Source organism: Mercenaria mercenaria, chromosome 12, assembly GCF_021730395.1.
Source record: "Mercenaria mercenaria strain notata chromosome 12, MADL_Memer_1, whole genome shotgun sequence".
Taxonomy (NCBI): Eukaryota; Metazoa; Mollusca; class Bivalvia; order Venerida; family Veneridae; genus Mercenaria; species Mercenaria mercenaria.
This window is the reverse complement of record NC_069372.1, coordinates 70,291,111-70,306,238: the sequence shown is the minus strand read 5'-3', so window position 1 is coordinate 70,306,238 and position 15,128 is coordinate 70,291,111. Positions and strand designations below refer to the sequence as shown.

At 34.6% G+C, this 15,128-nt stretch overlaps 1 protein-coding gene across 1 annotated transcript; it reads right to left on the bottom strand.

Annotated features, from left to right (window-relative positions):
• Positions 1-1,728: 1,728 nt before the first annotated feature.
• On the bottom strand, positions 1,729-3,543 carry LOC123533465 (sodium-coupled monocarboxylate transporter 2-like). The gene has a single exon (XM_045315108.2). It carries the CDS (start codon positions 3,541-3,543, stop codon positions 1,729-1,731), a length of 1,815 nt encoding a protein of 604 aa, XP_045171043.2.
• Between the last annotated feature and the right edge of the window lie 11,585 nt (positions 3,544-15,128).

Genomic DNA, 15,128 nt, shown 5'->3' with positions numbered 1-15,128 from the left:
TAACGTGTAAGAAATAAGAAGCAACGGGGAAATCTACATTCATATAAAACATAGATTCACTACAGTCTTTCAAAATAAACCCTTAAATCATTTATTTGAAACTGTATGACCTTTTAATCTTACAAGGTGTCTAAATACTCTTTTTTACAAACACAATCTATAAAACTAAACAAGGCAAACGACAATACAAAACAAAACATCGAACATTTGGTAGAATATAAATCAGGGATGCATGTTGTTAGATCAATAATTGTTTAATATATATTTCGTAATATAGAAATGTACACACCGGATATAGTCAAATAAATGTTATGCAAATATGGTTTTGGATTTACCTACAAGGTTAGATTTTGATACTTTTTATGTTTTATGATAATGAACTCGAACAGTAACAAATACCCACAACAAATAGATAGTAAAAAGTAAAACATATTTCAGCGACTTGGTAACAGAAACGCACAGATACGTGTACACGGTACGTATGCGACCTCTTTTCTGGTAACTGAGACACTCATACTTTTAATGACCTTAAGGTGTATAGTGGATAGTTTTTATAATTTAGTAATTTAATGCACAGTAGATAGCTTATCTGTATACTAATTTGTATCCAGTTGTATTTATTTCGAGTTATATTAGATTTATTGTGTTGTAAAAATGGGACTGTGATAAAAATTATCCATGGCATACAGATATTTATCCCATGGAGAAGTAGGATGATACTAGAAAATTCGGGCCACATATTGCTGTTGTAGTCTATGACAATTCTAATATGCATTTTATCATGTTAAAATGCTATGGGGAAATATTAGCACATGACTGTCAGAGGACAATAGGAAACATGCTCTTTTGAAAAAATGAAACAACAAGCAATTAAATTGAGGACTATTTTACACCCATTATATCATTTTCCTTTATTTCTTACAAAAAATATTTTTTATATTCAATGAATGTGCAAAAAATACTGAACTTGATCCCTCTTTTGTGTGTTATTGATATTCCCTATTTTGTGAACATTTTCAAGAATGTTATTTTTAAACAATGTTTAAATGTTTCAAACAGTGATTTCCTAGTCCTTTACATATATTTGAAATGAAATGGACTTTGCAATTTGTTAATTTTGTGGATACGGTAAATAAGGAAAACGATTTTGCCTCAGTGGGTGAAATATGATAAAATAATGGTTTGTTTAACTATTGAGATATATCCGGTGTAAGTTTCGATACTATCTTATTAGTGGTTAAATTGCTGCATAATGTCATTCATTTTTACACGGATCACCCTGTCAAGGATGTGATCTAACACCTTATTTTTTGAGTGCACGCAAAATCTGTATGTTATTACAAGCACGTTTATATATAGATAACTTATATTTGATTTTTCATTCTTTACCGGAACTGAGCATTCTCACAGCGAAGATGACCATAGTGAGTAATTCTTTTCGAAACAATAGCGGTACGTTTTAAACTTAACACGGCTTTAAGGAATTCTTTAGCAGTTGGAAGGAAAGTCGTAGATAGTTTCATCTACTGTAAAATACATGATCTAGAGAAATGAACGTCATTAATTCAAATATTAATAAAACGTAAGATAAGTGTTCAACTTCTCGGACGCTAAAATGAACCATGTTATTTTAAATATTTAGCGTATACACTTTCAAAGAAATGTAATAATAAATGCAAACAAAACTTGTTTCCGTATTCTACAACAATATTGTAGATACAGTTTCTGTCAAAATTCAGTATCTTCTGACATAAACTTTGTTACTTCTTCTATGTCAGTTCTGTCATCAGCAGTAGAATCAGATGCTGGTTTGTGTCCGCATAATTCCTCAAGAATATGCTTCTTAAACGAGAACAAACATCGTTCATCAAGCTTCTTAGGCGGACTTGTACACAAACTTACAATTAATCCAATTGTAAATGCGGTGACCATGCCTATGAGAGAAAACAGTACGTAAGAAATACTGTAAACTGTTTCAAGTCCCGAAAGGTCACGAACATTTAGTTCTGACGAAACCGTTGATGTTATCATTTCCTGATTTGTGGAAAACAATGTTAGATTATTAGCAAAGTGATAAATTATGGGCGATGACACATTGGAAAATCTTGATTCTTCATAAACGTCACACTGGTCGGTTGGTCCAGATGAAAGGTATGGATATGGTGGAACACCTGAAAAATGGCTTCCCATGTTCAGCCAAAATGCAACTCCAGACCCAAATACTGCGCCAGTAATAACTCCTTTGGTCGTTGCTTTGCGGTACATCGTGGACAACAAAAATGTTGCAACTATTGGTCCGTCAAAACAACCCATAAAACTGACAAATATAGCGACAACAGAGCCTGGTATTAGTGAAACAGCAAACGCAAGTCCCATAGCAATAAGGCCATATATCAAAACTATTACTTTTGACAACTTCGTTGCTTTATAAGCGTGCATGTCCGGAAACTTGATTTTTATAATGTCTTCATATGTTACAGCTGATAGACTGCTGAGGCAAGATGACATCGTACTTAGAGCTGCACTTGATAAAGAAGCTGTGAACAATCCTGCTAATCCGGGCAAGTCTTGAAAAAGATCGAGGACAGCAAACGGCAAAATTTCATTGATGTTTTCTACAATGCCTGCGCCTAAAATGTCACATCGCTTTGCTGCATAATAGGCAAATATAGTCGCACCTTCTAATGTTGCCATTAACATAAAGACACAATAAAACGGCGTGGATATAAAATACAGGTTACGTGCAGTTTGAACAGTTGGTGTCGAGTATACTCGTTGCATTGCTGGTTGCATAAGTGTTAAATATAGATAGGCACTGAAGGTTCCAAAGGAAGTATTCCAAACCTGGTAACGAACTGTTGGATCAAATCTGAAGTCTGTCGATCCGATCCTGTCTTTTGCATATTCTAACATTTTATCTGCTCCTCCAGCACCAGTTGTTGATTTGACAAGAACAGCTATCATTCCAGTCACCATCACCAGAAGCTGAAATACATCGGTCCAAATCACGGCTTTTATGCCTCCAACTGAGGTATATATTGTAGTGACAACTGTATAAATAAGTATTGTTCCCCAGAAAGGAATTTCTAGAACGACGTCGAGAGCAACGCAAGTACCGACCATCACTGTTGCCATGTAGAACAAACTGAATATCATACCGGCAACTAGAGTCATATACCTAACAGCGTTGTTTCCGTATCGTAAGCGGAAATATTCATTCACGCTCGTTAATTTTAACGGATGGAAGACTGGAACGATGAACAAAGCCGTGAATAGGTAAGCGGCAGTACTTCCAACTACATTGTATGCAATTCCAATGCCATATGCATATCCTTCCGCAGGAAATCCAAGTATCATTAACGATGACTGAAATGTTACAATAAACGATAGTGCTACAGGCCATGTACTCGAGTTTCTATCTGCAAGAAAATAGTCCGCAGGTGTGTTTCTTTTCCGTTCCCATACTGCAAAGAAAACTCCGATGGTAAAAGATATTCCAATAGTACAAATGAAAACTAAATAATCAGCAACTCCGAACAGCATCTTGCTACAAAATGTTACTGTTTTATTTCGTCTGCAACACAGTACAAATAAACTCTATAATCATATGGGAAAAGGCCACGAAATACCGTATTATATAAAGCTATACCACTATGTTATAATTAATTCAAATGTTGATATTTTTTCCGATAAAATCTAAATGTATAGTAGATAGATTTATTTGCATATATACATCATATTTTATCACAATATGTCAAACATACCACACAAAATATCACAATTATAATATAACACAGTTACTTGAGCCCATTTACTACCACATAACTTATTACTGTCTGTAATTACCATTTTATGATCGAATATCTATGCCTACATAAAACCTAGTCCATTTTAGTCAGATTTGGAAAGAAAAAAAGATGTGTACTGCTAAAGATGTATATATGCAGGATAACCGATAAACGTCTATGACTAATTTCCAATAGTGAAGTACATTTGGCGGGGCGACATTCGGAGGGGCGACGTTCATTGGGGCGATATTCGGCGGGACGACGTTGGTCGGGGCGATATTTGTCGGGACGACGCTCGGCGTTTGACGGGGTGCTATAACGGCGTTTGTCGTTATGTCGCTGCGACAGAACGAAATGGCAGAAATCAGACACCATACAAAAATGGTTGTAAATGAGAATAAATAAATATGTGAAACCTCATATGTGAAAAACTTTAAATATTAGTAAATCCAAATTTCGAGTTGCTTAATTCGAAATTTCGCGTTAATGAGACAAAATTTCAAACTCTTTGAAATATAGAATTACATACTGGCTTTACTAGCTGGCACTAATGCTCTTAAATATAATACAGCCTTTTCAATACGCCTTAAAGTCAAAATACGTTTATCTATTTTCACAGTAATGTTTACGATGGTAAAATTCAATAACACTTAAATATTTATCTTTTATCAACGTTTCGGCGCTTACGCCTTCATCAGGATAAATATATATAAACATAATAAAACAACGGACGTGACGTCATGAAGTTAACGTTACATTGACTGACGGAAAAACGTATAGTGTTTTTAAGCATACCTAAATTAATTGTAACTATACTTAATACATGTCACATGTGAATGACAGATAAAAAGTTTAGTACGATACGGATATAGAATACTGAATTTCCTATAGCAGTATATATATAAAAAACATAAATAGGAAAAAACGTCATAGTACTAAACATACACACATTCATGTATTATTCACTACATATTAAATAATGTTTTTGAATTAAGTCCAACTGGATTAAGTGTTTTTAACTTATGAATCCAGAATGTTTCCTTGCATAACCGGTTAGCTTGATTAAAAGACCAGCGACCAACAGGATCTGTAAAGAAAGTTAAATGTGTCAAAACCGCTATTCGTACGCCGTGAAACAGGCTCCATAGTCTGTCCAACATATTACATACTTTACACATTATTAAATATACAACATCTTTAGATTGAAAGTGTTTTTACAGTAATGTTTGAAAAATTTTACCTTAAAAGTTTATCTTTGTCGGAACAAGTTTGAATTTAAAATGACTTCCTGTTGATATATTATATTACTCGATTGCTCGGAGATATTCATATACGTGTACAACTTCCCTTTAAAACGTTTAAAACACAGCGATGCCATATCCAGAATAAGATACTAACCACTAGATTGGTGTAAAACAAATGAATAATGTCGTGTTATTCTTAATCTGGTTGGGATAGACTAGAAATGCCTATTATAACGAGCACATTCTGCTATAAGCGGAGTTTACTGTTTAGAGTAATATATATTCAAGTAGCAAACTAAGAACAGTTTCTTCAAAAGATAACACAAGAGTATGTTATCATGCCATCTAAAACTGGTACAACAAAGTGATTTGTTTTCAAAATTGAAAATATACAAATTGCTGACTATGGAAAAGACTGTAATCACCACCAATGTTTACCAGATGTGCACAGGGTTTTTCATGTAGTATAACGTCATGTCCTTATTGCCGACAAACACATTTACAGGTGCGTAATAATTTGGGGATTTTGTTATATTGCACTGTAGCACGCGATTGAGTTTTCCATTCTTTATTTATTTGCTTTCAATCATACATATATGCAAGGAACGTTTTACAAACATGAATCCATTACTGAAACAAAGTACATGTAGCATGTAGGTAAGTTATTGGTCACTTTAGGAATAGGTCTGCATGAAAATGCCCCATTCGCCGCTGGATGGAGTGCATTTTAGGGATCGGGCAAAATCTCCCGGCGCCCGTCCGGCTGCAGGTGAAATTGGACAGTGGCAGGGTTAGTTTTGGCTCTTTGGACGACGGTCGGGAAAGGTTTAAAAAGTTAAAATTCAGCGGCGGCCGGACGATATTTTTGCCTTCGGAAAAAAACCTTGAACACATCGTCAGAATGCCCGACTGTCAGAAGGGCACCGGACGGCGCTTGCTTAAACCGAGTGGTGACAAAACGATCTTTGTTAAAAATTTTACCTTCATAATGGTCCGGCGACCGTACTGATACCGTCCGGGCATCTGTAAGAGCCTTAACATGCAGCGGTCCCGTGTACAATGATCGTCCTGGTATCGGGTGATATCCCACATGTTTGCCACGCGGAGAAAAAGGCTAAAGGTATTTTCTGGCATTTTCAATAATGTGTTTCTCTGTGCCAGTTTGTTTTCAAAATAGCTGTTGCGATAAAATATTAATCGATTAAATCCAACTAAAATAGTGTTGGCTTCCGCGCTGGCTCCTTTAGTATTGTCAGGCCTCATCTATACATAAACAACTCTGACGGTTGACTGTTCGATGAAATGCAGTGGACTGCTCACGTTATGCAGTGTAAAACTTATGTTAAGTTCTCTTCTCTGTTGTATTGTATCAGGGCCAAGGTACCTCTTCCACTGTTCAGTCGGCTACAATTCAGTTTATTGTGTACAAAAAGTGGCAATCTGAGTCTTTATTTCACCATATCTAATTCCTTCTGCATTCAAATTTTATTTAGGGTTTCTGTTTCCTGTTTTATTCTGTTTCACTTGTTTATTGTCGAAATCTGATGATACGCCCGTACTTATGTATCTATTCACAGCTACGCGCCTGAACATGGACATGTATATAATTATAACATATCATAAATGCTTAACTGCACTGGAGAAATCTTAGACATCTCGAAACGTTTTATCAGATGAGAACTTTGGGCCACACCAAACTGATTACCTGTTCGTTGGATATCCCGCATCAATTTGACGGGAAATGAAAAAAAAATTTGCCCGCCCGCACCTGGAGTATTTGCGCTGGGTCGAAATCAGTAGGAAAGAAAAAAAGGAAACTCCGAAGTTTAAACGCATCTTGCTTGTAATTTATGGGAACATCGGAAGAACATGTTCCGATTCGACTACGTAGTCTCTCTACCGCACAGAAGGAGTGCCTAGCCCCGTAGTATCAGTTTATTCGATTAAATTTTTGTAATATTCCATCGCTTTAAAAGTCGGGCATAACAAAATGGCAGCCCCCTATGTCTTTGTTGTCTCATACGGCAAGTAGTTTCAGCAACAGCTGTTAGTAACAGTAAAGAATGTAAATTGTTTGTGATAAGGCCACACCAAATTGATGTCTTGTTCTTCGGATTTTTTTTTCAAAAATATTTGGGACGAGCGAGCGACGATGATTTGAAAAATAAAAAATAATTTTTTTTTCGCTCGCTCGTTCCAAATATTTTTGAAAAAAAAAATCCGAAGAACAAAACATCAATTTGGTGTGGCCTTATCACAATTTACATTCTTTACTGTTACTTAAAAAATACACCCGAATCTACTATATGCAATTGTTATGCAAAATAATATGAAATCCAATACATAAAACTTAACATCGTAAAGAAAATGATCACACAATTTTATGGATGTTGGTAGTTGCAGAACCTTTTGATTGATAACTGTGTCCGAATAATACAAACAGCTGTAAATTCAATTTCATGTTTTAGATATGAAATTCGATTGAAAGACGTATACCAGATTGAGACGTAGCTTTAAGAATTGTGCAGTTTTTCTTTACACACTGACATAAGTTACTGTACGTTGTGCCACCTTAGTAAGTATGGTAGTTATATCAATTTAACAATATTGCTGTTATTCATATTTCATTGTACAAATTTCTATACGAAAACATTGTAAACTAATCAAAACAAATACGCTTATCATATTCTATAAATCATTAAAGATATGCGAACTTCCCCGTTTAGTTTCGAATAAAACTGTTAAAATATCCTCGATTTCATTCCCAAATGAGAGTTAGGCCACACCAAATTGATTAGATGGTCAACGTATTTCCCACTCATTTTTTTAAATGAATGAATAAGTTGGGTTTTACGGCGAATCGACACAAAAAGGTCATATATCGCCGAGAAAAAGTTAAATTGATAACGTTAATAGTAAAGCATATTTTTTTTTAAATTAATAAAAAAAATCTCTTTTTTTTTTGAAAATCAGCTCCCGCTCGCTTCAGTTCAAAATTTCAGGGCGGGCCTTTTTTTCACTGTTTAGGGGCCCTTTTCACCGTGAAGCAACAGGAATTCATAAAATTTAAAATTGTCCATTAAAACACCAGGAGAACATGTTTTACCAGTATGCAAATTTGACAGCCGTTATGACAGTTAGATTTGGAAAGGTCATTAAGAAGAGTTTTCGCAAGTCATTTTCTTCTTAAAATGAACATCGATATCTCATTACAGTGTCATCTAATAATAACTGGTGATAAGAACTAAAGTTTTGCTGCGGTCCTTAAATTTATACACATATATCAGCAATAACTCGGTAGCAGTTAAATGACGAACAGGTGGTATAATTCAATTTGGACTACAAATCCAGAGTTACATCATCTGTATGTGTGATACAGATGTAATTGTTTCAGACAGCTATGGTAATAACGATTCTATCATCAGAAATTTGTTGTGATGACACATTGTCCCGTTAGCTCTTCAGCAAGAAGGCATGAGGTATTGTTTACAAACTGCCGATTTCTCAAAATCTCTTGGTCGTAAAAAAGGAGACTCGTATCAAATACAGTTTCAGAATATCCTCAAATGATTTTTCCATTCTAAAATGCAAATCAAAATTATATTGGTTTCGAGTGAATTCCAGTTTCGGCAATTTTAAGGGGACGAAGACACTGAAATTAGAAAAAGGTGGGTGGGGTATGATAAAATTTATATGCGAAAAAAGTTCAAAGTTTCGGTACATGAAATGGATACTGTTTCAACTGTTATTAGTATACGTAGGAATGCTCACTAAAATAAAGATGGAAAAACACAAATGACAATGTTATTCTTGAATTACATAGGACTCATTGTGAACATTCAAAGTCAACAAGTAATATTTTTTTGTGAAAATAATAGCACTTTACCTTGTCCAAACATTTATCAATATCCTACTGATTCTAATTTAAAGAAAAAAGTGAAATAAGTTCACTATCTTTATTTTCATTTTGCATACTGTAAGCTAAAACACAGTATTCAGTTTGTTTACAAAGTAGTGCATATGAAAAGATATGGTGGTCATAAAAGGCCGCATTGCAAAAATATAAAGAGTATATTCCACTTAAATAAATTAAACGATCATGGTTACAGAAGTTGGGTTGCTTGCAATAAGGGCCTAGAAAGGATTCCATTATTAGTTTTCAACTTGGTATTCATGAAATACAATGCACTTAAATATCGAAACACATTCAAAAAACTTTTGAAAATGTATTTTCTTAAATATCTTTAAAATACGGTATGAAATTTTGTTGAGAGGTTGAATCAATGTGAATATGTGCAAAATAACTTTCAAATCTCATTCACAAAACTTTCTAATACACAGCAGGAATGTCACTGATAAAATTTCGACAAAAATACAATTATCCTCAATTTTATGCCATTCAAAATGTGTTCTTGAACTCTCCACCATACTTTTCATTACTATGTTTCCACGTGTTGCACGAGACTGCTGTCATTCACGTCAAAAATCGGGGTCAGACAAGTTGTAAATGCAATACAATCTAAACGTAATTGATTGATATTATAGTTTAAGGACAATTTAATCTCATAATGTAATGAACAAATAGAATGTTGTATTAACAACTACACTTACACTGAGTAGCAGTCAGTTTATATGTTACTTTATTACCTGAAAGGCCGCAGGTATATTGGAATGCAACAATTAGTGTAGCACGTGGGGAATGGATGATATCACGTGATTTTTTACCGATATGTGATTGGTTTATCGCATTTATGGAACGCCGTTTTCGCAATATATCTGGCGAGCTATATGATATATATAGAGAAATGCTTGTGATCTGAATTCCTCATTCATTATTTCATATAATTTATTCAAACTTTTAGCAATGATAAGTATTGATACTTAATTGTGCATAAGAGATTTTTAAATGCTCTTTAATTTCCTGGATTATGGTTCTGTGTTGTATAACTCTATATGTCAACGACGTCCAGGTGAAGGCATGAATTACATTTGTGACAGCTCTAGTAAAGTGTTTCAATAGTCAAGGAATGTGACCAGTTGAGATAAAAGCTATGTTATACATAAAAGGGAATATAGTTATTTTGCTCAAAACAATGACTTTCAGAATTTAGAAATACCAAAGAGCTATAAAAAATTTGTTTAGATTAGATTAAAAATATATTATCTCCTGTTGCGATTCTGTATACTTCATACTTATTTGGAAATGTATATTTCATAGATCTACTTGTAAAACACGTAGAATGGAGTAATATTTCCTACATTAAAGCGTAATGGTAGGATAAAAAAAAACAAGCTCGCTTTTCACCCATAAATTACTTTTTAGTCTGTGGTCACACAAACATCAATAACAATTTCTGGTCTGTTTAACTTCTGGCCGCAGGAAATCTTTCGACTTGTTAATTCATTTTGTATTTGTTATTGTTGTCAAACAGTATAACGGAAGTGCCTCACAACTGAAAGCGGAAATGACTTCGATTCGGAAAATAGTCCGCTGTAAGTAATTCTTTTCTGATAAAGGTCAATAGAAATTAATAATTTTCAGATACTGAAGACATATTTTCTGAATAGGATTCATTATTTGATAAGAAATTATAAACATCGATAGTTGCTTTTTTTAAATTATACACGTGCTGACACTCATGTTTTCTCCCGTTGTAGATTAGAGTTACCGTTCGTCCAGCGCAGTAATATTTTTTGCGGTGAATCACCGAGAAGTTGTGGGAAAATTAAAAACCATGTGAATAAACTGAAATTAACCACTTTTTTTCTAGATCAATTTCATGTGATTGACGTTATGTATTTAACCCACCAGACCAGTGTAGCATCTTATATACCTGTACTAAGGTATTTAATTCGTAGAATGTTATGTTATGCCCTTGCAATGCTGATCCCACTCTGATTTGTTTTTGGTTTACATTTTTATTAATGAGAAAGATGGCGTCGATCCCGAGTTGAGATGACAGGGCGTCACATTTTACCTGTTTAAGCAAACCTGATAGGTGAGAAAGAAAAAACTTAGAAGTACAACTTTATTTAGTGCACTGATATTATACAAAACCTGTTTTTTCTTAATACAAAAGCTTAATATTTTGCGTTGTATATACTTTCATGAAGACCTCTGTTTTCTTATTACATTCATAGTACCACATCTTTATCCACAAAGTACTGCATATTACAGGTGTCCATCAATATCATATCAGTTTAGGAATAGGTTTTTTTATCTTCCCACCATTAATTTCTTAAAAATCCACCCCTTGCTCATTTCTGCATTAAGTGTGAAAGTAGCAATATGTGTCCCCTTAATACTTTTTGTACACATGGGAAGAATTAAGGTTTCTTACCTACCCAGTCCACGAATCCATGATGTGCATACCTTACCTTGAAACAAAAAAAAATGGGTAAAAACAATGTGACAAAAATTGAACAAGTCTGTTGTGTAGTCTGTTTGTGCATTCATAGGACAATTATAGTAAAGGCAATGGAACTACATAAATGTGTTTGTGTAATACAATCTAACGTTTGTAAAATACATGATTTCGAATTTATTTAGGGTTCAAGTCTTTGACATCCGCACATTGACCTATTCCAATTTATTATATAAAACAAGAGGCATACTTAGTATATGTTCGTCCTGCTGTTTACCCTCATAACTTGTAAGAAATAAAGTATTGTTGATATAACTTTGATTTTAAGAAATGGTAGATTGTTTCTATCTGTTTTTTATGTAGAGTTGAAATACAAGAATATTATGTTACTGTCTATAGATTTTTTTTCTGATTTGTTTAATGGGTATCATCTACATAATTAGAGAACAGTTCAAATATGTTTTCGTTGTTCGCCTTGGTCAAGATGCCCGCCGTCATATAAAATTAAATACTGTTGAAAAACGACGTTAAACCCAAACCTAACAAGAAATGTCTGACATAGATCTACCATGGCTGACTGACTTCATAACCACAATGAGCATGCTGTTAAAACATTGAGGGAAACTGTCCCACAATCTGAATACTTTTTATCCGGTTCTTCGCTTATCCCCTGAAATGTCATAAGAAGAGACCGACAACTCGGGATAATCCGGAATGAATAATAAGATGCCGGATAATCGGACGATATAAGATTCTCATACGCCGAATGATCGGGTGTAATACAAATTTACACACTGGATATTGGACGTAATCTAACTGCACACATCGGACAGTCGGCTGATATCAGCTTCTCACACACCGAAAAGTCGGATGATAACAGCTTCTCTCACACAGGACACAAGCCCGCCCGCTTAGCACAAAAAGGGAGAGCGCAGATCTACTGTTCTTTGGCGCCATATAACATATACTGTGTTGGTGCGCTGTAAAACCAAAATAAATAAAAAACTGTTTGTGAGGTCGTGTGTTCGAGCCCTGGGCGAGGCGTATGTTCTCCGTGACGATTTCATAAAAGACATTGTGTCTACAATCATTCGTCCTCCACCTCTGATTCATGTGGGAAGTTGGCAGTTACATGCGGAGAACAGGTTTATACTGGTATAGAATCCAGGAACACTGGTAAGGTTAGCTAACTGAAATACTATTGAAAAACGGCGTTCTACCCAGGTGCCCGCTCGTGATAAAATAATACATGAAAGGGCATCTGGGGTCTTCCTCCATTAATTAAAGCTGGAAAGTCGTCATATGACCTATAATTGTGTCGGTGTGACGTTAAATCCAACAAAATAAATAAATGTATGTGACAAGTGCACATCATCTGTAAATAATTTTATTTGCAATTTAAAGACACCTTGTGTAATCACCTCTCAAATGGGTACAAAAGTTTGAAAGATCCATATTTAATCTTTTTCTTTTATCAGGAAAATTAACCAGCAGATGGCTCCTGTTGATTTTGAGGTCATTAGGTCAAAGTTCAAGGTCACATTTGCCAGGAACAGCTAAACGGTTTCTGGACGGTAACTTGAGAACGCTTGGGCCAAGGGTCCAAGTATCATGTAAAGGTAAGTATTACATTATCAACCATTTTTCGTGTAACTCTGTATGCGGTGTTTATATATATATATATTTTACACCCCGTGGTATTTCGGAATATCTTGCCATTCACATCAAGACAAAGTCAATGTTTAAGTCAATTATTTTCTACAACAGTGCTGCAATAAGAGCTGTTTATCATCCCTCTGTTAAAATTTTAATTAAAGAGTTAATACAGCATTGAGGTTTGTCAAAGTCTTTTTTTCCCATTGTTTTAGATGGCCTTAAATAAAACGACTTACAGCTGTACATTCTTGGTACAGTAAACCAGGTTACAAATTCATTACAAGAATTATAATTCCACATTTTTACTATCGACAGTATTGAAATACAAACGGCGTTTTACTCTAAAGTCTGTCTCGGTCTCTTTTTGGACCGCAATTTTGATCTGACATGACATAATGAAGCGGGATCAAAGGACATAAACCTGCTTCGGTGAACTAAAACACATCAACATCTGAAATTTCAAGAATGTTTGCAATTTTCGTTTGAATTTTATTTTCTCTACGGCAACTTGCCACGTGTTATTTCTTGTCATTGCCGAAGATTCGCTACTTTGCAGATTTACGGATATTTTCACTTGCTTTGTTTCGACAAAAACATATGCAGTCCTCGGAAACGTTTCACATTTATTTTTCGTACACTTTCATTTCTTTCCGCAAAAAGCGGTTTTTAATTGCAAACAGCAAGCCGGAAGACAATGCAAAAGTAAAGATTTGGAACAGAACTTTCTTTGCACTAAAGCATCCTGTTAATCATTTTATAATTCCTTCCATCTCCTAATTCCTTTAACGGTAAAAATAATATCCTTTTAAATGAATAATTTCAAACAGAAATCTATTCAGTAACTCGGCAACAACTGAAGTAATAAGCATATGAAACAATATCTTTAATCACAGTATTTTTCAAATGCTATCCCAAGAAAGACCTTTACGACACTACAAGGGACACTACAATCGGCCTTGTGAAGAAATATTTATTTTTGTAATCCCGCCATATCGCAACAACAGCTTGGCGACGCTAAATGTAACATATATCATGACACAATTAATGACGCCACTAAAATAGACTAGAATATAATTATAACAGAATGATTAGGTCAGCTCATGCTTGGCATGTAAGGGAAGGGGAAGAACTTCAGCTACAAATTGTAGTTAAGAAAGTTATAATTTTGTCCCTTCATTAAATATTCACATCAACTGAGCACAAACAGCATACATTATACGCAAATAATAACCTGAACATAGAAATAATGTCAACGCCTTGTGTACTCATCTTGATCAGGCTTGAGCAGTAATTATATCTCTAGGTAACATGTTCAGCATAGATGGCAGATGACCAAATGAGGAGGTACATAGCAGGAAGAATCAAAATTTCCTTCCTTTATGGTAATCTGCACATCAAGTTTTTTCGTCTGTGAAAGTTTGAAGCAAATCAAGCTAATTGTGTGGGAAACGGTAAACATATTTCAAATATCCATAATATAGAACAACACTTAGTCTACCAAAAGCATGTATTGAAGGTTTAAAAGGATTTTTTTTCATTTCTCGTATATGACATTACTCATACTTTTGCATATTATGGAAGAAACAAGACCCAGATACCAAATGTCCATCTGCGCAAGGATGTATGACCGTCTCTGGCAAAGAATTTCAAAAGTAAATATCATGTATTAACATCACATTAATCGCCTTGTTAATATACGATTTTTCTCCCGTTAATACATGGGCGGTCCAGTGAAAAAAAGTTGTTTTTATGCAAGAATCTCGGAAAAGTATTTTAAAACTGTGCCATATTGTTTGTCTTTGAGATCCGGGCGTAATTTAGACCCGAAACTGATCCCCGTTTCCGTCTCATGAATTGTATTTTATGTGTGACCGTGTCTGATCACAAGTTACCACTGACATGCATGCTGTCGCACAACCGTCGTTAATCCTTTCAGCAAACATGGCAGTTGAGCAGATATAGATAAATTACGAAAATTTGATTTCATCCCAGACATGTATTATGTGAAGTATAATGTATTTTAAAAATCTTTTTACCGGTTGAAGAACAAAAATGATGCCGATACATGGAATTAG

What these genes read in the sequence shown, in the direction of transcription:
- LOC123533465 (XM_045315108.2), bottom strand. Translation starts at nt 3,543, where the DNA reads ATGCTGTTCGGAGTTGCTGATTATTTAGTTTTCATTTGTACTATTGGA.